Raw genomic sequence first — 24,297 nt, 5'->3', positions numbered from 1 at the left:
GTAGAGTAGTCAGCAAACCACAAGCTAAAGGGGTAAATGCTGACAGATTCAAGCTAATGATGAGATTGAAGTTGAAATAGGACCTGGATTCAATTCCCAGCACTCACAACCACCAGTAACTACAGGGACAGAGGATTCAACCCCTTTTTCTGGCCCATGGGCACCAGATACACATGTGGTGCACAGACACATACGTACGCAAAGCACCCAGACACATAAAATATTAAAAAATTAAAAACAGGGAAATTTAAAATATGCTAGGGGCTGGAGAGATGGCTTAGTGGTTAAGAGCACTGGCTGCTCTTTCAGAGATCTGGAGTTCAACTCCCAGTAACCACATGGTGGCTCACAATCATCTATAATGTGATCTGATGCCCTATTCTGCTCTGCTGGTAGGTTCTGTACACACAAAGAGAGCACTCATATATAAAAGAAATATAAATCTTGGGAGAGAGAGAGAGAGAGAGAGAGAGAGAGAGGGAGAGAGAGAGAGAATATAGTTTAGGTGTGTGTGGTGGCAGGGAAGCAGAGGCAGGTGGATCTCTGTGAGCTTGATGCCAGCCTGTTCTACAAAGTGAATCCAGGACAGCCAAGTTTACAAAGCAAAACCCTGTCTCAGAAAAAAAAAAAAAAAAAAAAAAAAAAAAGCCTTACCTTCAGGCTTCTACAGGACCAAAAAGCACTTTGGAATAGGCCACTGGCTCCACTGGAATCTGAGAGTACTGTGCAACCAACTTCTAGGCCCAGTGGTCTCAGAGTTCAGTGAGGGGCCTGAGCCTCAGCTCCAGTGTGCCCAGAGTCCCTTGAGAAACTGGGGCTTTGGTTTCAGTGGTGTTTAAGATTAGTGTGTATGTGGAGTTTTGAATTCTGAGGTACAAGTGGTCACTGCAGGACCTGGAGTCTATACTACTGTGGTCCTCCAGAGGTTACTTGGAGCCTACAGTTTTAGTCACAACCTGCAGATTATACTAGATTTCAGTGGGTCTGACATTTTCTGTACTGGTGCCCGGTGGATCCCCAGACTTCAGGAATGGTGGAGGTCCTGCATCCATGTGGCTGCCTTGGTCTTTGTGCGCTGACCCATGCTTAGTCCTGCTGGCACATAAATATGACAGATCTCTTCAGCGACTACACTTGACACTACTTTCTCCAGCCCACGGAGTTGAATCTCATGCACACAATCCTCCACGTAGAATCACAGAAAACACAACAGAATATGCTCCAGAGGTGGGGAAGTCAGAACTTAAAGTCAAACATACTCTAAGAGATGCACACAGAACAGCAAAGCAACACCACGACTGTGACCCAGTGACCCACCCCAACCAGCCAACTCCCTAGTGAAGGAATCCTAAACCACAGAGATAGACAATGTCTAAGAAAGAATTCAGAGTCTTACTTTTGAAAAGAATTAATAATGATTCTATAGAAGACTCAAACAGATGGACAAATGAAGATCTATCCTAGACTTCAACAAGACAGTCTCAAAGGTGAATGAAACAGTAAATTGGAGGTAAAGGTCCAAAATATAAAGTAAAAATTTGAATAAAATGGTCAATCAAATAAAACCCACAACAGATGGCATCAGGGACAGACAAAAAATGAGCAGAAGAGCCAATTTCAGAGACGGAGGGGTAAGCTAAGACAAGAATACAAACATATATTTCTCTGGCGCTAGGTACATAAAAATGAATTGATAGTAAAAGTGTAAAACATTAAGTGAACTTTGGAGTCAGAAAAAACTATTCTAACTGCATGGTAGTGTTTGGGGTTGGACAAGTGCTTTGGTAGGCTCATTAATAATAATGATTTTTTTTTTCTTGATCTTTGAGACAGGGTTTCTCTGTGTAGCCTCGGCTGTCCTGGCCTCAAACCCATAGCAATTCATGTGCCTCTGCCTCCTTGAGGGCTGGGATTAAAGGAGCGTGCTAACACATTCAGCTGTCTATGGTGATTTTATTTGTGAATTTATTACAACAATTTCTTTTGAGACAGGGTTTCACTATGTAGCCCTGGTTGTCCTAGAACTCACAATATAAACCAAGCTGGCTCTCAGACTCACTGATCCACCTGCCTCTGCCTCCTGAGTGTGGGGATTAAAAGTGTGTACTACACTCTTGGCCCAATAAAGTGTTGGGTTTTTTGTTTGTTTTTTCTCTTTTTCCAGACAGGGTTTCTCTGTGTAGCCCTGGCTGTCCTGGAACTCACTCTGTAGACCAGGCTGGTCTTGAACTCACAGAGATCTGCCTGCCTCTGCCTCCCAAGTGCTGGGCTTAAAGGCATGCACCACCACAGCGCGGCTCAATAAAGTGATTTTTAAAGTTACATTAATTTACTTATCATTGGTGTTCATTTGCTCACATGTGCCACTTGGCATTTATGTGGAGCTCAAAGGACAATTTTTGGGAGGTGGTTCTCTCCTTCTATCATGTGAGGCCCTGGGACAGAACTCAGGCTTAGCAACAAGCACCTTTACCTGCGAAGTTCTTGCTACCCAATGCTAATTTTTTAAGTAATTTATTCAGATTACATCTCAATTGTTATCCCCTCACTTGTATCTTTCCATATCCCCCTCCCTCCCTCTTTTACCCTATTTCCCTCCCCTAGGCCTGTGGCAGAAGGGGACCTCCTCCCCCACCATATGGTCACAGCCTGTCAGGTCTCACCCTGGCAGCCTGCTTCCTCTTCCTCTGAGTGCCACCAGGCCTCCCCACGAAGGGGAAGTGGTCAAATAGGGGGCCCCAGAGTTCATGTCAGAGTCAGTCCCTGCTCTCCACACAACTGTGGAGAATGTGCTGTCCATTGGCTAGATCTGGATAGGGGTTCTAGGTTTACTGCATGCATTGTCCTTGGTTGGTACAGTAGTTTGAGCTGAGCAGAACCCCCTGGAATTTGCAGGCAAATGGATGGAACTAGAAACGAACATCCTGAGTGAGTTAACCCAGACCCAGAAAGATACACATGGCATATACTCACTTATAATTGGACACTAGCCCAACAGAGATGTCCCCTGAAAGTCCACTTAGCAGGAGATTGGGATAGATACTGGGACTTGCTACTGGCACTCCAGGTGAGAGAGGTAAGGGAGAATGGGAAAATGGAAGGATCCAGAGGGTCCTAGAAACCTACAAGAAGACCATTAAGGCTGGAGGATCTGGATCAATGCTACTTTTTTAATGGTAAAAACAAACAAAACATGGTATGTGAAAGTGTCTTTAAAATATTCTAGGAAACTGTTGAAGGATAAATTAAAGGTTTTTAAATCTAGCATGAGGAACACCCTGTCCATTCTGCAACTGCTCTGTTTGGACACCTCAGTCTTAAGTCCCAGGCAAGTCACCTGATTCATCAGACAAGCTGGTTCTGGCTGTTTCTGTGCCAGCTTCCACTTGTTTGACTATGTTGGAAAAGAAAACAGTTTCCCTGGAGACTTTGCATCATAGAAGACAATGATGCTTATGAGACCCTATCAATCCTGACAATCATGAAAAGTAGAGAGGAAGATACAGTTCTTATTTAGATTTGGTTATACAAAACAAAACAAAAACATGAAACTAAAGTACTATACTGAAAGGCATGGGTCACTTCCCAGCTATAATTCAGTGTTGGCAACCAGCCAACTTTTGTAGTGTGGGTTACACAGGAATGCCAGACACCATGAGATTTCTACATTTTCCAAGTACAAACCTTTTTTGGGGGGTTGGGGAGGCATGAACTCAGAGCCAAACATTTCTCTGAACTCTTAAAGATTATACAGAATTCTGTGGCTGGAGAGATGTCTTGCTGCTCTTGCAGAGGAGCTGAGTTTGGCTCCAGAACCCTCAGTGAACAGCTCACAACTGTCTCTAACTCCAGTTCCAGGGGATTGGATGCCTTCTCCTGGCCTCCATGGGCACACCCACGTGGTATACAAACTCATGCAGGCACCCCTAAACACATTCACACAAACCTTTTCTTAAAAAACCGTACTAAACCATAAGATCACTTTATTTAATATGCCCACTGGGGCTGCAAGACTGGCCGTGCAGGGCCCTGCTCTCAGCCATTGTCACTGCCATGTTTCTGCTCTTTTATTTTTCTACCCAAACAACATAGATACCACAAGGAAGTGGCTGTGTTTCATGGCATAATTAGAAACACAACTGATAGGACCTTGCAAGATTTTGTGGCACATTTATGTCCCTGCAAACTTGTGTTGCTCCTTTTTGTGCGCACTACAGACTGAACCCAGATTTTGCATACATTGTCACTAAGTCACGTTCTCCTCCTTTTCTCTGTAATCAGAAAAGTGTATTGCTAATATCTTGATGTTTAAATATCTTTATTATTTGGTTATTATTTCTACAATGTTTCTCTTGCCAATTACCAGTTATACTGTATTTTGGAACTAAGATAAATTTCAAAAATAGTCCTTCAGCCTCCTGATCTTGTGTCATATGGTCTTTGCTAGCCAATCTGGGCAAAAATGGGACATTAAGAGAACTTAATTTCGAGCTGGGTGTGGTGGCGCATGCCTATAATCCCAACACTCAGGAGGCAGAGGCAGGCAAATCTCTGTGAGTGCAAGGCCAGCCTGGTCTATGAAGCGAGTTCGGGGCAGCCAAGGCTACACAGAGAAACTCTATCTTGAAACCGCCTCCCCGCAAAAAGAGTGTTTAATTTCCTTTGACATACACCTATGTTTGAGCCACATCTACTAGAGGAGGAAAATTGTCTCAAATGCTATTTTTTAAAAATTACTGTTCTTAAGTTTGAAAAACTGTGAGATTTTCTGAGAAGTATGTTAGACATCTAAGCATGTTAAGTATTCTGAGAAATATGGTGGGTATAGGTTTTAACTAGTGAGAAAGAGAAGTCTTTTAGTTTTTCTACCTTTTTCTGAAAGGGATGCAAAAGAGGTTCACAGGATGGCGTATTTGCTTGTTTATTTCTGCAGTGCTGAGGACTGAACCATAAGAAGATCCCTATGGGCACTCATGCATGCTGGGTAAGCAAGCCTGCACTGAGCTATGCTGATGGCCTCTAAGGGATGCTTTTGACAGACGGGAGCACGTGATGACTGACTGCTATATTTCTTCCAGCTAGAGCTTTCTTTCTCATCCATGTGTCCTAGAGTTTCTGAAGGACTGGATTCTGATGATGACATCAGTGTGATGCTGTGCGATGTTTGTTTACCAAAGTTCCTATGAATTGGTTGACAGCTGAAGTTGGAGGCTGAATCATATCACATTGTTATTTTTAGGGGAGAGAAAAGAACTGCTGCATAATTGCACAGTGACACTACCACGGCTGGTTCTTTCTTTTTGAGACAGTAACAACCACTGATGATTAATGCGCGGAGCCATTATCTTATGAGAGGCATAATTTCATTCTCTTATTAGGTACATACTTCAAACAAGAGACATTCTTTTTAGTCTTTTACTTGGCTCTCAAGTGTTCCAGTTTAATATAAAACAGATGATCTGTTCTTCTCCTGCCCGGAGCAATGAATAGGCTCACAAGAGCACTCCAGCTATGAAGAATTAGTTTTTAATTTCCTATCAAGTGCTCCATTACCTGTATTAAAATGATTATATACTTCTTTAATAGTAATACAAGAATTATATAATTGTACACATTTCTTTATTTTTTGAGGTGGGGTCTATGTAGCTCGGGTTAGCTCAAGTCCCTGTTCCTCACGCTTCATCTTCCTAAGGACTAGGATGACAGGTATGAGCCACCATGACAGGGGCATAAACTTATTTTTGTTATAAAGCCTGTCATGTATTTTTAGCAACTTGATAATAGTATTTGTTTATTTCTGAGGCATTGGGGATTGAACCCAGGGCCTTCTGCATGGTGGATAAACACTGAGCCAAACCCCAGCCTGTGGAGAGAATCTTTGAAAATGCTACATACAAGAAATCTTGCCCAAGATCAATCAGGCCAACCTTCCAGCACGGAAGGGGGAATGCTCACAGGCCCCAAGCCCTCGCTGAACAGTTCCTGACAGGTGATGTTTCTGGGGGAGGGAGAGTCCTCTTTTAAGGGTGTGACCCCTGGCAGGTCAACCACACTATACTAGGTGGCCCAAGATCCATGAGTATGTTGGCACTGCAAACTGCACTCAGTGAACTGTTCAAAAAAAAAAAAAAAAAAAGATAGAAACTTCAGAGCAAGTAGGAAAGTAGGAATGGGAAAGGGTCTGGGAGGAGTCTGGGAGAGGAGCAGGGTGAAATAATCAAATCCATTGCATGCATGCATGAAATTCTCAAAAAAAAAATATAAATAATAGATTTAAATCAAAATACTGCATGATTCATATTAGAAATACTTTGTTTAGGCTGGACAACGCTTTCTTCATATTGCTACTGTTAAATTTTGGCATCAAGGCTACAAAAGACTCAAACTGATTTAACAGTGTTTATTTGGTGTCCTATGGTATGGAAGATATTGCACAATACTGGAAGTTTTATCCTTGCATGTTTAATAAAAATCTGCCACGACTCACTGATGTTTGCTTGCTTGCTTTCTGAAATCTTTGAAATCAAAAATTACACACATACACATAGGGGAAAGTTCATAAATTGTTAAGTACAGACTTTGGTTCATTATCACAGAAGCAGTTTCACCTCCCATACATTACCTCAGCCTGACCCTGAGTTTTGCAAGAGAGCTGATGAGTCAGTGGGAACAGTAAATACATGAAAATAACTGCAGCCCTTTGGCAGGAGCAGCACTTAGCAGCTCTAGAAGATGCTGTTTTAAATCCCACTTGGCATGAAAAGTATGAAAGATGTTATTATAAATTGAATTCATCAAGCAAGACAATTGAGCCAATGTTCCCTGCCAGGCAAACTCACTTACAGATGCTTCTTTGGAAGACCCAGGGGTTGTGTTTCAGGTGTTGGGGGTTGTTTTTTGAGGTGCTGGGGTTAGCCCAGGGTAAGCTGCTTGCTAAGTTAGTATTGTATCACCGAATTACATCCCCAGTCCTGAAAGGTGGGGCAACTGTAAAGAACATTACAAAATACAGTCTTTCTCTATTTCAGTGTAGTTTGGTAATTTTTGAAAGGTACAGATTCCTACCTGTCCTTTTACTTGGGAAGGCTCCCCCATCTCCACTGCACAGACAATAAACCAGTCTCAGAGTTCGGAGCCTATCTCAGCAATTTCATAATTCAGGGGAGAAAAAAAAAAATTAAGGCAAGGGCTCATGTAGCCCAGGCTGGCTGTGTAATCTTGATCTTGCCTGTGCTTCCCATATGTTGTGATTACAGGAATGTGCTACCATGAGATGATAGACAGATAAGTAGATAGACAGATAGATAGATAGGCAGGCAGGCAGGCAGGCAGGCAGCAGATAGGTAGAGCACGAATGCATGCCCATCTTCTTCAATACTCTATAGAGCTTTTCTGTAAGCAAACAAGTCATATCAAGTTCGTTCCCTACTGTGGACTTTCTGATAACTTTCCACAGCTGCTACTGGGTATACGAATAGCTAAAAGCTCAGCAGTGTGCAGGCCCAGACAAGCAAGCCATCATACAATACTAACTGTTAGCACACAGTGAAGTCCTTAGTCCACCATAAACAAGTGTAATGTAAAGGAGAAATGGCATTTCACCCACTAGTAAATGTAAAGGTATATGGATTACTATCACTCTGGGCTGCAGAGCTGGCTCAGCAGGTAAAGGCACCTGCCGCCAACCTGACAAGCTGAGTTCAATGTTCACAACACACATGATGGAAGCAGAGAGCTGATGTCTGAAAGTTGTCCTCTGACCTCCACACATATGCTATAGCATGCACATCACTCCCTATGTGAAATTAGTAAGTAAGTAAGTAAATGTTTAAAAATAACATCAGTTTTTAATAACAGAGAGCCAAGCATTCCATAACCAGATCAGTGGGAGTTCATAGCGACTTATCTTGCTGAAAATGTATAAACTCTCTGAGAAAAGTTTGTCTACAAATGTACTGACAATTTTGACTACACAGATGCAAGTACAAGATGCTCATTGCAACATAATTACTTTTTTAAAAAAATGTATGTGTATGGGTGTTTTGATTGCATGTTTGCCTGTGTGCCACACACATACAGTGCGTACACAGGCCAGAGGCGGCACTGGATTCCCTGGAACTGCAGTTGTAGATGATTGTGAACTGCCATGTGGGTCCTTGGAATTGAACCCAGGTCCTTAGAAAGAGAAGCCAGTGCTCTTAAGCGGTGGAGCCATCTTTATGCCCTTCAACATAATTTCTTTATCAGTGTTCTACAAATAGCCTAAATGCTCATGAAAAGGGGGAACTGGCAGTGACAACAAAATTCTACTGCATTCTAAAATAAAGGAATAAAGCAGATCTCTTTGTACTGATATGAGACACCAAGACAAAACAGTAAGTGACAAAAGGCCACTCGAATAATACAACACCATTAACATAAAGAAAAATAATCATATATAGCATGAAAATTTATAAATAAAATTTCCTAGAATTCCTAATAAGCAGTCAACATTGAGTAGTTGGGGAAGTAGAGTTGAGGTGGTGGGGAAAAGAAACCCTCTGAAGGATTTGCCCTTTTAATGCTGAGCTTTTGTGCTGCTTGGATTCCTCATTGCAGTGTTTATAGAAAGGAATCCAAGTTAAAAGTATATGTTTTGAAATCTAAAACTTCTGAGAGCTTATCAAAAAGCTTGTTAAATTACAATTTCCTTAAATAAATAATATCTAGAGGAAATCAATTCACATCTATAGGTAAGAAACTGGACTGTCAAATTTACAAGTTATTAAAAGCCATGTTGTCTATGAAGGTTTTCAGTAGTTACATTTTTATCTTGTCTTATTTATTTGTTGTATGTGGGGTGGTGGGTGCAGACATGCTGCAGCGTGCTGTGGACGTCAGAGGACAACCTGATGGCATCAGTTCTCTCCTTCTACTATGTGGGCCCCAGGACTTAGACTTGGGCTGTCAGTCAAGTGCTTTACCTGGTAAGCATCTCACAGCAACTGAATGGCTTCCAGCAATTAAAATGTGATTCAACACCAACAGAAACAATAAAAGAGAAGAATATCTGTATGTTCCAAGATATTACATAACATTATAATCTTATTTATTATTGTACATGTTCATAATGAGGTTGTGTATATGTGCCGCACTGTAAGGGTGGAGGTTAGAAGACACTTTGTGGAGATGGTCCTCTCCTTCCCTTTCTCCTGTACATGGTCCTGAGGACCTAACTCAGGTCATCAGGCTTGCACGGCAAATACTTTTACCTGATTAGCCATCTCACTGACCCATTTTAACCCAACTTCTTAATATTGTGTGTCTACATGATGTATTTGTGGGCAAACCTGCCACAGCACATGTGTGGAGGATAATGTCTTCTTTTCAATACTATCCTGAAAAAAAAGAAGTTTAAGATTTTTTTTTAGCTACTGACTACATAAAATTACTTTTAAAAATTTAATTAAACTGAGTTTTAGTAATTAATTACAAAAGCAGCTTCCTCTAGCTTACCAAGTTGGAAATAAATGGCAAAAGACTTAAGGGGTGAAAAGCAAAGTAAGCCAAAATAGCAACAGAGAGGCAGGTGAGTAATGTCTGTCAGTCCAAATAGGTAAGGTGACTAGAGAGTCACTCCCCAGAGCAATACTATACCTAACAGCTGGCTGTGCTCCCCTGTGACGGAGTTCTGACTCGGGTCTGAAAAACAAACAATTGAAAAGGATAGAAAAAAATGAATGATCAAAGCAAACAACTGCTTAAAACTCAAGCAACAAAAGTCAAACAAGGTAATAAGCAAAAACTTAAAAAACAAAAAACAAAAAACAAAAAAACCTGAACATCACAAAAGGGTAAGAAAAAGAACAGAATGAACTATTGTAAAACAATGATCACACTGGTCAATACATTAAACACTGAGTTTCTACATGACCCAACAATTCATATCTATCCCCAAAGCCCTGAAAATGGGGTCTTAGATACATATATAACCAAGTTTCGAGTGGCTTTATGCACAAGAGTCAACGGCAAAAACAGCCCAAGCTGTCCTCCAGTAGATCAGTAAAGGAAATGTGGTACCCATGTAGGCTGGAATCATACTCAGCTATAAAAAGAATGGAATTCTGATCCACTCTCTGTAAAACACAGATAAAACTTGAAAACACCATGCTAATGGAAATAAAGGCCGACACAAAGAACACAGATTATATAATCACATTTATACACAGTATTGATCATGAGCGAATTTACAGACAGAAAGATGAGCGCTCGGTGGCACTGGCTAAGTGCAGTATGGGTACTACTGCTAGAAAATCAGAGGTGCTGTCTGGGTGATGTGAAATTCAGGAAACTTAGGAATAAGGACAGGGAAGCACTGCTGTAAAAACAATTGCCAAGAAATACATGCTTAAAAACTGACTAAAGCAGTAACTTTTTGTTGCATATGTGTTGCCACAATAAAAAGGAAGTAAAGTAAAAAAAAAAAAAAAAATCACTATGCAGATCTGACCAAGCTACAGTAGTTCTTAAAGCAGAAGTATAAACTGTCAGGACCTGTTACACAAGCTACGTTTTCCACAACTTAAAGGCGAGGCATGACCAAAGCTTTTATTACTACCGGAATACTCTAATATGAACTGGAAATTAAGTGACTAAGCAAGATTTGATTAAAAAAACAAAAAACCTGTTTCATCAATAATCTGAAAGCGGTGACAAGCCAAATTCCTAATGCAAAAGAGATTGACAATCAACCACTTAACCATCAACCACTTGCTTATTTTAAGGTCTTGAAAAGCATTAAGGGCTAAATATGGAAACAGCCCTAAGCTCTACTTTCCTCAAAGACTAAGTCTCTTGAGATGCTGAGAATTGCATCGGGCTTCCTTGCAAGGATCTGAAGGAATACAAATAAATGTAGACCACGGGTCTATAAACAATGAGAAAAAAAACCCAACATCTTTAATTTTAATAATTTCTAATTGAAGTCTTATATTTTCTCCAATTATTGTGTCAGCAAGAAGTTATATAAAAGTATTAGTGTTTTTTGGGCCACTGATAAATATCACATTTTTAATATCATGCTATTAATATTTTACACAAAATTCATATAATCTCCATGCTTCATATATATGTCATATGTAATTAAACATAACACTTTAAAGTAAAGATCCCAGGGGTAGGGACATGGCTAGTGATAGAGTGGGTTTGACCTCCAGTGCTTCAGTAAGCAATAATAAAAAACAGCTACAAGGAAGAATGGATAAAGAAACTGGTATATTTACACTATGGAATACTATTCAGCTATTAAAAACAAGGAATTCCTGAAATTTGTGGACAAATGGATTGAACTAGAAATTATGATAAAGAGCGAGTTCACCCAGAAGCAAAAAGAGACAAATGGTATATACTTACTTATATCGAGACACTAGCCCAAGAGGCATGTCCTATGAAAGACTTTACTTGCCAGGAAAGTGGGCCAGAGGGGAGGACATCCTATTGGGGCTTTAGGTGAGAGAAACATGGGAGAATGGGGAAATAGAAGGATCCAGAGGATCCTGGAAACCTACAAGTAGAACATTGTGACGGGAGAATCTGGGTCCTGGGGTCCTGCTCAAACTATGGCACCAGCAAAGGAAAATATAGGCAGTAAACTTCGAACCCCTACTCAGACCTAGCCGATAGACAGGACATTCTCCACTGTTGAGTGGAGAGGGAGGTCTGACTTTCATACAAACTCTAGTGTCCCATTTTTGACCACGTCCCCTTGATGGGGAGGCCTGGTGGGACTCAGAGGAAGGATAACAGGTCACCAAGAAGAGACTTGATACCCTATGAGTATATTCAGGGGGAAGAGGTCCCCCTCAGTCACAGAAATAGTGGAGGGGAGTAGGGGGGAAGCGGGAGGGAGGGAGGAATGAGAGGATACAAGGGATGGGCTAACAATTTAGATGTAATATGAATATATTAATAAAATATTTTTTAAAAACAGCTACAAGACAGAAAGAAAGAATAAGAACTCTTAAAAAATTCTCGTTTCTCATGCACACTACAGTGTCACCGCCACCAAGGAGACATAAAGTAGACACTTTATTTCCACAATTAAAGTTGCCCCCCACCCAGACAGGGTTTCTTTCTGTAGCCTTGGCTGTCCCGGACTCACTTTGTAGATCAAGCTGGCCTCAAAATCACAGAGTTCCACCTGCCTCTACCTCCCGAGTGCTGGAATTAAAGGTATGCGCCACCACACCCAGCTCTACAATTAAACTTTTAAATGCTGAATGGTCATTTATATTTTCAGAGAATTTTCTTCCTTGATTTGACTTTGGGAAAAAAAAAATCTAAACTTGTCTATATTCACTGACACTCCAATACATCAGCAAGTGAGTAACTAACTAGCTTGTAGAAGATGGACCTTCTCATTTGAATAGAAGCATGCACAAGGCCTGCACACAGTCAGGCCAGACAAACTCAGCACGGAGAAAGGGAGGTAGACTCAGAGTCCCACCCTACCCAAAAAGCTATCTGGAACTTACACACACCGGAGAGGGAAAATCAGTTTTCTCCAATGGGGTGACACTGGGTAGGTCAACCAAACTCCTGGGCAGCCTCCTGCTTACAGCAGTTGACTAACACAAGTCAGAGACTCCATGGGTTTTGCTGTTGTTTTTTAGTGTGAGTGTGTGTGTGTGTGTGTGTGTGTGTGTGTGTGTGTGTGTGTGCACGTGTGTGTGCGCACGCGTGTGTGTGCTTTTTTGGTTTTGCATTTTGTCTTTTGGGGTTTTTCCTTTGTTTTTGAGAGAGAAAGGGATGGAAAGGGGGAGATAGAAAGAACATGAATGGGTAGAGAGGTAAGGAGGGTCTGGGAGGACTTGGGAGAGAAAAAAGAATATGATCAAAATATATTATATGAAAAATGAAAAAAAAAAAAGAAATCCAGAAGACAAGGACTCAATCTGCCATGCACCTTTGACTGCAGAGAGAAAGTATCTGTGGGTGGTGCTCATTAGTAGATATTTTTTCTGAGGAGCCTTACCACTTTACTATTGCCCATGCAATAATTATTTTCTAATAGTCTGTTGAGAATTTCTTTGCCTGTCACTCATAGTTAAGAACAGATATACCATGAGGTTCATTACAGACCACAACAATAAAGTAAGTTGTACAATTTATACTTTTTGGTTCCCTGGTGCATATAAAACCTGTATTTATAATACACTGTAGTTTCTATGAAGTGTGCGGTCACCTTATATTCTTCCTCAAACAGCATACATAGCTTAATTACAAAGTACTTTCTTGCTAGAGAATGCTAACGATCACCCGAGCATTTCATGAGCTTCAATCTCTTCGCTGGGGGAAGATCTGGTGGATGGTTGCCGTCAGAGTGCTGCAGTCTTAAGATTGGGGAGAGGAAGCTGGGCATGGTGGCGCACGCCTTTAATCCCAGCACTCGGGAGGCAGAGGCAGGTGGATCACTGTGAGTTCGAGGCCAGCCTGGTCTACAAAGCGAGTCCAGGACAGCCAAAAGCTACACAGAGAAACCCTGTCTCGAAAAAACTAAAAAAAAAAAAAAAAGATTGGGTAGAGGTGATGGCAACTTTTTTAAAAAGATGCATGAAATCTGTGGTGATTGATTCTTCACCCAAAAAAGTCTCTGGGCGTGATGGTGTTTGACAGAATTTCTGTTGTTGTGTCTTGGGGACATAAGGTCTCACTGGGTAGCCAACAGAGGTCTCAAATTCACAATATTTATTCTCAGCCTCCCAAGTGCACGAACACAGGCATGCTACTGCAGCTGTCAATTATTTGGCAGCACTTAATCTGTAGAATTTTTCCAATTTGTTAATCTTCCCAATCTCCCCAAATACTGCCATTTCTTTATTTTTCATTCATTTCAGTTGTGTTTATTATTTTTACAAAACCATGTGTTTTGTTCATGTGTATAGTATTTATTTGATCATATTTTCCCATATGATCAAAGTTCTTCCTTCTTTATCTCTTCCCCAGTAATCCACTTTCTATTTTCATGTCTTATTCATGTCTTAAAGAAAACCTAGATCCCACATATAGGAAAGAACCTATATTATCTAAATCTGGCTTATTCTACTTAACATGATAATGTCCAGTTAGTCCATTTTCCTGCAAATAACAATTCAGTTCTTCAACGTGGCTGGATAAATGTCCATTGTGCATTACATATGCCATATTTTCCTTAAGCATGTTTGCTGACAGGCATGAAGGATGATCCTAGAGCTTGGCCACTCTGAACAGTGCTACAGTAACACAAATGTCTTACCACTGCTTTCCCAACAACGTTTGTGGAATATTCTGAAGTATTTCCCATCATTTGAATAATCTTTACCATGAGTAGGTATTATCTTAAGAAATCATTCTTTGCTCATCCATAAGAGAAGAATTCCTTATTCATTAAAGCTTTGTCAAGAAGACATGTTCCCTGTCTCTACTCCAATCCTTGCTCTCTGCTGGTTCCATATTGGGATTCTTCCTCACTTGAGTCTCAAACCTCAAAAATGAGGGCAGGAACCAACTACTCCCAACTCTTGTTAGTGATGAGGCATCGATCGCCATCGGCCATAAATATTCTGAAAGGTGAATCCCTACCACAAGGTTTTCTATTTACCTTGCTCAGAAATCTCAGAGGAATCACTTTGTATAAGTTACCATGCTAAGAAATGTATTTCCTAAGAAATCTGAAAGTCAAAATGATTCTTTGAGCTTCAGGCTGCAGGATAGATATTGTGTTAAACAGGCACGAAAACTATTTTAATCTTGCCTGTCTCCACTAGAGTTCTTTTTTTAAAAAATTAATTTATTTAATCACTTTACAGCCTAATCATAGGCCCCTCACTCCTCTCCTCCCAGTCCCACCCTCCTCATCCTACAAGAAAGGGAGCCCTGCCCCCCATGGCTACCAACCCACCCTGGCACATCCATCAGTGTTCTTAGGTGATCAGGAACGTAATTGTAGTTGAAAGGAACCTGTTTTTCTCCCCTTAGGAGTGGTTTCAACCATGGGCTGAAAACAGAAATAAACTAAGTTGAGATAAATATACTGCAATTTAGGCTTTAGTTTCATTTACAGGGTACAAGCAAGATACACTTAGCATAATTTTTAAGAGCTATGGGATTTTTCAAATGACAAATGAACACTGGCTTCAACTTAGTCACTTAAAAGGGCCAGTCCACCCTCTGTTGCCAGACATTAAGTTCTCTCTAGCTACAGAAGATTCACTTGGCATCTTCCTCCTGTCAAGGGCTGTGCGGTGGTCTACACTATCTGTTTTGTGTAGCTGCTGTCTGCAATTATCTTCACTTGATTTTCTGTACAATTTGCTTCTATATCAGAGGCTGATGCTTCACTGTGTACTTTTCTGATATGGGGACAGCTTCTTTCCTTAAACCCCCAAAACTGTTCACTTCAAGATTTTCTTCTGACCCTTTCCTCTTTTAGTTAAGGTTAGGGCCTTTCACCTATCCAGATCAGGAAAGGCTTTCCTCTATCGGCCACAAAGCTATTTTTTTTCTTATGACTTATATCATTGGAATTTTTCGTTTTCCGTAAGAACTTCTTTTTCTTTTTCTTTTTTTTTTAAATTTATTTATTTATTGCATATACAGTGTTTTGCCTGCACATCAGAAGAGGACACCAGATCTTTTTTTATAGATGGTTGTGAACCACCATGTGGTTGCTGGGAATTGAACTCAGGACCTTTGAAAGAACAGACAGTGCTCTTAACCTCTGAGCCATCTCTCCAGCCCTAAAAGGTTTTTTGTTTTGTTTTACTTATTTTATTATGTACACAATGTTCTGCCTGCGTGACTGTCCACAAGATCTCATTATTGATGGTTGTAAGCTACCATGTGGTTGCTGGGAATTGAACTCAGGAACTCTGGAAGAGCAGACAGTGCTCTTAACCACTGAGCCATCTCTCCAGCCCAGAACTTCTTTTTCATACTTGTCCCTTTTCTACCTTTCAGAAAATAAAAAGGTTCTTGTCTTCATACAGAAAATTAATAATTAAGATAACTTCAGTTCAACTCTCACCACTGGAAAAGAAAAATTATCATTTCAGTTTGTAAGTGATATGTATGGAGAGTAAAGAAGGGCAACTGGAAAGGCTATGCTGAGTTAACTGGGCAAACCTCTCTGAGGAGGTAACCTCAGTACAGAGGGGCAGACGGGAATGGGAGAATGGGAAGGAGAGAACTGGGAAGGGTTAACAAAGGGTAGGAGAGAGGAGAGTAGAAGACGAGTAGGGAAAGGAGTAAATAACACTAAAGACGCTTTGAAAAAGTCTTATGGAAACCTACTCCTGTAGAAGCTTCCTAAAATATATCTAAAGACACGTTAAAATGGAGTTACCCTGTAATTGAGTGACAAACACAAGCCTGGTCTCTGGAATGAGCTACTTTCTTTGGAGCTGCTGGCCAGCAAAGTCCCATAGCCCCTCCCCTCAAACATTACAGGCTACTACCACTGCTTTTGGTTACCCTCCAGAACTTGAGTGGGACAGTACTGCTGAATATACCACCTATCTGAGTCATACAATATGGGGAAAACAAGCTGGTAAAAGCTTCATCCCTTTGGCTAGTTTTCATAGTTCTAGTAGGTACTGTACATGCTATCAGAAGAGAAAAGCAACCATCAATCATATCCAGATATGAAGCCTGCCAGCTAAAATAGTGACTGGCCTGGCAAGAAAAACTCACTGGTACAACAGTGACATGATCATCATGGGAGTAACCAACCACTTTCTGGATGGCTGCTCCCCAAGAACTGGTACCATTACAGGACCATAGCTCATAGAAGCTACTACCATTATTCTGGTAAATAGACACAATATTAAATCAATTCCTAATGACTTATGATTGCATCAATGGATCAATGCATTTCTCAACTCTCACCTGAAAAATTTCTATCTGCAGTAGATGGTGACTAATTGGCCAAGGTACATAGAATAAGAGACATCATTAAATAATAAATATAAACATTTTTAAAAGGCATGTATAGAAAGAAAGTAGGCATCTTGAAAATGACTGCTTGGGGCAAAGGAAGGCTGCAGAAAGGCCTTACAAGTGTAGTGTGCAGCATAGTGGCTAAGAGACCTCAGGAAATTAGGTGGCAGTTACTGCCAAGGTCCTGAAGACCATGATAATGAATGTCACTTTTACTATAAACAAGGTCTTGAGTAGCTGGAAGGTTGTAAGTAGCCATGAAAGATGTCAGGAAGACTGATGGTTGGATTGTAAAGGGAGTGGGAACAGAAATAGGGGGCTGAAGCAATGTCTCAGCTGTTAAGAAGGCTTGCTGCTCTTGCAAAGGACCTGGGTTCAGTTCTTAGCACCCTTAGTGGTAGGCTCACAACTGCCTATCACTCTGGTCCTATGGGATTTGACACCAACTTCTGGCAAAAAATAAAAATAAAAAAGAGAGAATGAATGAAGGAAGGAAAGGAAAGAAAAAGAAAAAGAAAGAAGGAAAGAAAGAACACGACAGAATACTTAGAAAGGTGTGAGCTGTCCTGTTCAGTGATCGTGTAAACCAGGTTGTCTGCAACATAAACAGGGAGTGACAGAACATAAGAGATGAGTGCAGGCCGTGAAGAAAGGGCACGGATGACATGAGGCCTTCTGGGACACAGTCAGGACCTATGAGTTACTTCCAGTATGATAGGAAGCCACTGGAAGGCTTTAGGTCTCCACAGGATCACTAAAGCTGTTATCAAGAGAACAGACTTCATGATAAATAAGTAGGCATGGGAGAAATAGTTAGAAAGCTAAACAGATGCAATAAAAGAAATCACACTCTGAATAAGGCCAGAAACTATTGAAAACTATGAGAAGTAGTCAGAGGTGGGTATGAGGACTATAGAAGCTGAAAGGGCAAGTAAGCTAGAGGTCAGCTTTCTGTTGTTTATCAAGGCAGCTAGGTAGAAGAGTCTATATGATAGCAGGGATGGGTCCTCTTTGGTTAGGTGTGAGGTTTCCCAGCCCCCAGTTAACATAGGGTCAGGGAGGAGGTCCCCTTCTGTCAGAGGTGTAGGGGAGAGGAATAAGTGTGGGGAGCCGTGCTAAATTCTGCCATGTCAGAAATCCTGTGCTTAGGCTGCACGCTGTGACCTTCCAGTTGCTGAGCTTTGCTGGGAGGAGGTCTTTGTGTTCCAGGCCATCTTTGGACTATTTACCTTTGAGAAGTAGGGAAGTCCCTACTGACAAACACCCAGAGGGTTAAGGAAATCCTTTCAGAGAGCTACTCAGTAATAGGAAGCTCTTACAGGGAGCTATTCAGGCTATTGTGTTCTTGCCTTGGGAGCTAGGGAGAGAGGAATCAGAATAGATCCTATTGACCTTGCTATATAAAGTCTTACTTGTCCGCATTAAAGGGAGTTTTGATCAGAAATTTCCAGACCTGACTCGTTATGTCTTGTGTCTTTGTACCCCACTCCCCACTCCCACAGGCCGGTACATGTCAAATAAGGCAAAAGAGGGAGGGAGGGTGGAAATGAGAAGATACAAGAGAGAGGATAACAATCGGGATGTAAATTTAAAAATTTTTAAATTCATTTAATAAGAAGCACTTCGAATGGTGATTGCTAAATGGATAAACTAAGCATCATATATATGTACAATTAAATATTTGACCTTTAAAAGGGAAGCAATTTTGTACACAAACTACAGGATAGATAAATCTGGAGAACAACATGATAACGAAAAAGCTCAGTCAGGCAGACACAAAGCCAAGAATCTTTGTCTGAAGATCTAAAGTAGTCAAACTCAGAAACAATGGTGGTTGCTAAGGGCTGTAGGTAGGAAAGTGGGGAGTCATACAATGGCTCACACAATGCAAGTGTTCTGAAGCTCTTTTGTAGAAAAATGCAAATACACCTTACACAACAGAACTGTATATTTAAAAACCATGAAGCAGGAGATTCTCCACAACTGAAGAAGTTTGGGATATACATGTTGAGAGTCCATATCCAAAAGACAAAAATAAATAAATGTAAAAACAAAGTAAGCCTTGTGTTACACTGTGTCACAAATCAGAAAAGGACAGGTGGTGATAATATTTGCCTTGGGGGTGGTTTTACGGAGATAGTGAGGACTGGTGCGGCAGGATTGAGACAGACACTCACATGAAGCCCAGGCCGGCCTCAAAACCTCCTGCCTTGGCTTCCTGAGTGCTGAGATCACCTTAGCGTTTTGATAAACAGATTGTGGTTTTTATTCACGGCATTCACAAGTCTAAAATAAGGGCTCAGTTTTGCTGTTAATATTTTCTGTGTTCATTGGTTTTTCAGCAGCTCTGTCTCCCAAGTCACAAGACAGCATGGCCTCACGACATGCTTCAGAGAGGATGACGCATCCTGCAGCTTAAATGTAAAGCTGTCTAATACAGCTACAAACATCCCTAATGCTATTCCAGTATTTCTGGAAAAAAGCTGAGGGAGCAAACTTAACAACCACCAACGTAAATCCTTCATTAACTTTGAGAATTATGACATGATTTTAAAGAGAACAACCAGATAAAACAAACTTAATAGGACTTCTATCCATTGCTATCACGACTGACATTTAAATTAAAAAGCTAGTGAAAGCAGAGATTGTAAAAAGTTACTTACAGGGCTGGGGAGATGATTCAGCAGGTTAAGATACTTGCTGCCCAACATGAAGACCTGAGTTCCATCCCGGAACCACATAAAGGTGTTGTCCTCTGACCTACACTATTACGGCATGTGCTTGTCCATGAACAGTTTAAATGTACAAACTTATGTCTTGATCAACCAATCACTTGATAGGAGCCTTACAACTTTGCTGATTGAATTTCCTCTCATTTTTTTCTTACCCAAATCACACCTATTAGGCAGGCATATGCCTACCATTTCAAATTTTGGTTAATGACACCAGTGAGACAATATTTCTATCCTTTTAAAACTTCGTGGTATCACCCCTCTCTTTCACATACCTCTTGGTTACTGCTCATTTAAATAAAAATTTGCCGGCTTGCATAAGTAATTCATGTTAGCTTTCACAGAGATGCTCTACTATCTCTTTAGGCATTTTATCAATTTATGCAATGTTTAATCAGATTATCAATTTATGATATAAATATATATGTCATGACATTTTTGGAACCAAATACAACATTTTTTGTACAAAAATAACAGCAATGGTTATCCACAGCAGTTATGATGACAGACACCTAACCACCTTCTTTCTCTGTGTTATTTCATGTACAGCATTTCCACCCCATGCTGTGGCTACTCTTGCTGTCATCACACTTTACCGCGAAGTCACTGCCCCTTGGAGAAAGGCATCGTCAACAAGGGGCACTGCTCACCTGGCTCCATCTGGGTGAGACTCATTGTCATTCACTCCGCACAAAACGCAATCCCAAGTGGACCACGGACTGATATATGACCTGATACCGTGAACCTGACACACAAAGTAGGAAATATGTCTGGACTGATCGATGCAGGAAAGGACTTTCTGAACAAAATCTCAATAGTCCAGCCACTAAGACCAACAATTAATAAATGGTTGCTTCATGAAGCTAAAAAGTTGTAAAACAATAGACATTATCTGAGTGAAGAAAAAGCCTACAGCTAGACACAGGAGACAGAGTTGGTATCTAGAATATTTTTTTAAAAAGTCAAAAGATTAAAACAACAAATAACACAATTAAAAATAATATGTGAAAATAAAAATAAAAAGAATGTGTGGCACTAAGCAGAAAATTCTCAAAAGATGAAAAAAAGTGTCTGAAAAATGTTTAAATTAAAAAAAATAATGATGGCAAATGCTTGCATGGATGTGGAGGAAAATAACTTATTTACTGATGAGGGGAGTGAAAACTAGTGAAGCAATTATTAAAATCAGTGTGGAACTTCTGCAAAAATCCGAAAATAGATCTACCACGAGATCCAGCTGTACTGCTCTTAGGCACATACACAAAGGACTCTCTATCCTACTGCAGAAGACACTTGCTTACTCACATTCATTATTGCTCTATTCACAAGAGTCTGGAAAGAGAAACCGTCTAGACCAACTAACAGGTAATGAAAATGTGGTATGTTTATATAGTAGAATGTTATATAGCTATTAATCATGAGATTCACCGGTAATTAGATGGTGCTGGAAGCAATCATTTTGAGTGAGATACCCAAGGGACAGAAAGACAATATCACATTTGTGGATGCTAGTTTTGAGTCTTCAGATATGTGTGTTTCATTTGGAATCCCAGAGAGGTCAGGAAATTACTAACAATAAGAGAGGCTTTCAGGAGAGAGGAGAGAGAATGTGCCAGTATAAAGGGTTTGAGGGGATTATGAAACAAAAGGGGGTAAATTAGGGGAAGGGAGGGCAGAGAAGGAAACTGGGAGGGAGAAATAACACCAAAGACTTTTCAAAAGAGTCATATCGAAACTACTACTGTAGAAGTTTCCTAAAATAGATCTAGATGCTTACAAAAAAAGGGTTAAGCATAAATGGGACAATACCCCTACTCCATACCAGAGGCTAATAAAAAGCCCAATTTCAGGAATGGGCTTCCTTTGGAATTGTGGTTCAGTTACATCCCATAGACACTCAAATGTAACAGGCTACTGGCTGTGCTCTAGGTTGTCCTTCAGAGTTTGGTGATAGGACACTACTGCCGAAGACACCACGTATGAGAGCCATACAGAACACAGGGAGATGAAGCTGGTACAGACTTGAAAGCTTCACCCTTCCTAGCTAGTTTTCAGAGTTTGGGGAGGTTATGCATACTACCAGAGGAGAAGAGTAATCATCTATCACACCCGGGTATGAGTTCTGCCAGTTACAATAGTGCTGGCCTGGCAAGAAATGCCCACTGGTGCAATAGTGGCATGATCATCATGGGAGTAGCAACCACTGTGACTGGACCTAAGGCCACTCCACAAGATGAAACCTACACCTGACACCATTACTAAGCCAGGAACCTGTGCCTAGACAGACCATAGAATATAGAAGCTACTACTATTATTCTGTTAAATAGACACAATATTAAACCAATTCCTAATGACTTTACCCACAGATCAATTCATTTCTCAGCCCTCACCTGAGAAGCTTCTACTTGTAGTAGAGGATGACTAACAGAGAGACCCACAACTGGCCAAGGTGCAGAGAGTAAGAGATTATGTTATGTTCAGCTCTAAAGGGAACATATATATTGCACCCTCGTCTCCAAAAGCTCAGGGATAGCTTCAGAGTTGGACAGAATGTAGGAACCAGAGGCTACAGATGACTACAAGAAAACTGTCTTTCAGCCACAAGCAGGGCAGCTGGACTTATGGATTCACAGTGGTTGGGATAAGATGCACATGATCTGTACAAGGTCAAACCAGACTGAATCTCAGCATGAAGAGAGGAGCTGGGCATAAAGTTCCACTCATAGCAGAGTAGGAACTGGAAGTCACTAGCTAATGGGAGAGGAAGGGTCAGTTTTCTCTGACAGTGCAGCCCCTGTTTAGTTGACCATACTCTCATTGAAGGACACACAGCCAAGAAATATTGGAGCAACACAAATTAGCTTTGATGGGGAACAAAAAAAGGATACAAGGGAAGGGAAGAGCTGGAGGAGGGAGGGTGAATATGATCAAAACATGCATGAAATTCTCAAGCAACTTATAAAAATATTTTTAAACACCCAGATTATAAAATAATAATAATAATAGTGATAAATTTGAACCCAGATTATGACTTTCCTATTACATTATACTGGTTATAAATGTAGATATAAAAGTGAATTGTTATTAATATAGGCAACTTCATTGCTAAGAGATGAAATACTAAGTATAAAGGACATCACACAAAGCTTTGATAAAGTAATATTACAAGTCATATAAGAAGCTACCCAATGTTTAGGAGAAACTGCACAGTGCCCACAGAAGATCATGTGGTGCTTCCTGTTACCAAGTTCAGAGACACTGTGTACTCAGGTAAGAGAGCTTCATCTCCCATCCAAAGGGCATGGCAGAAGAGGAAGCAAGCTCACAAGGCCATGGAGTCCAATCCACAGCCAGATGAAGAGCTGAAGAAGTTAGGAAGACACTGAGAACAACTGCATAGAGGAAAGTGCTTCTGTGAAGTTACTAAGCTATTGTACCAGTGCGAATACTTTCTGTTATGTCAATAAGAATACAAAGACCAGAAATATTTGTTAAATACAAATAAACATTTACAGTATTTATTAAGTTCATTTTATAGTGAACATCCTAATCATTGTTATCTGTGATTTTAGACTTCAGAGTGTGATCCCACCTTCTTACCCCCATCTTGACACTATTAGATCAATAAACTAAGAGTTGAGACATTTTATCAAATATAACTTTTATGTTAGAATATCTTTAAATATATCTTTAGAACTTGCTAATCTTTTCTTAGGGCCTATGGTTGGCAACAGTATCTAGCAAGATTAATAATACTTGTACTGTGTCTATTTTTAATTTATACTGTATGCGTGGCACACAAGCTGATATTTCACTTTGTGACAAATCTTTGTTAAAAGAAGTCATGAAAGCTATGACTCAATAGAGGTAAAAGCAATAAATAAAATGTGAAGATGATTCATAAAGTCGAAATGACTATAAATGCAATCCCTAAATGATTTAATCTAGGGAAATTTTCTTACTATTAAGGAAGAATTATCATGTTCCTAAGAAGCTAATTCTGAGACAACTGCAATCTGATGACCGGAGTGGTGTCACCAATGGAGCTAAGGGCACCATGGCTGAGCCAGGCCTCAGCTTCCCATCACCTCCTTGATAGTCAGTTGTGCAAAGGACCAGGTAGAGAAGGATGGAGTGCATCAGTGTGAGCTGGACATAGGAATTTTTTAGAACCCGAACAACAATAAGAGTTCTAAAACCAGAAGAAAAAACAAACAAACAAAAAACATGTCACATGTCTGAGCAGTTTGGGAGGTTTGGATCATATTAGGAAAAGTCTTGGACACAAAAAGAAAAAGGGAAACAACTGAAAAATTCTGAGTGAAACAAAAATGAAGGCAGAATTTTAAGAAAATGTGAAAATTAGATGAACTCTCTCTATATGAGACAGGAAGGCTCATCACACTCATTCTGGGTCACTGTAATTCATCCACACTAACAGCCTCTCTGCTGGGCAGTGGTAATGCATGCCAAAAACAAGCAGCCAACAATAACAACAACAAAAGCAACAACAAATCCAGCATCTCAAAGGTGTTCTCCAGACCAGCAGTATGAGTTATTCTGAGATTAGGTTTTACTGCGTTGTCCAGGCTGTACTGAATTCTTGAAGACA

At 40.4% G+C, this 24,297-nt stretch overlaps 1 protein-coding gene across 3 annotated transcripts in view; it reads right to left on the bottom strand.

The window, feature by feature from the left end:
- Positions 1-24,297, bottom strand: part of Slc12a6 (solute carrier family 12 member 6) — an 88,917-nt gene that overhangs the window by 31,254 nt on the left and 33,366 nt on the right. For 2 of the 3 annotated variants that reach the window (XM_051144332.1, XM_051144334.1), the window contains exon 2: positions 9,637-9,681. The exons of the other annotated variant lie outside the window; for it this stretch is intronic. In XM_051144332.1, the coding sequence (XP_051000289.1) occupies positions 9,637-9,681 (45 nt within the window). The remainder of the gene's footprint in view (positions 1-9,636; positions 9,682-24,297) is intronic. 3 annotated transcript variants of the gene reach the window in all.

Source organism: Acomys russatus, chromosome 4 (genome assembly GCF_903995435.1).
Source record: "Acomys russatus chromosome 4, mAcoRus1.1, whole genome shotgun sequence".
Lineage (NCBI taxonomy): Eukaryota > Metazoa > Chordata > Mammalia > Rodentia > Muridae > Acomys > Acomys russatus.
This window is presented reverse-complemented; position numbering and strand designations above follow the sequence as displayed.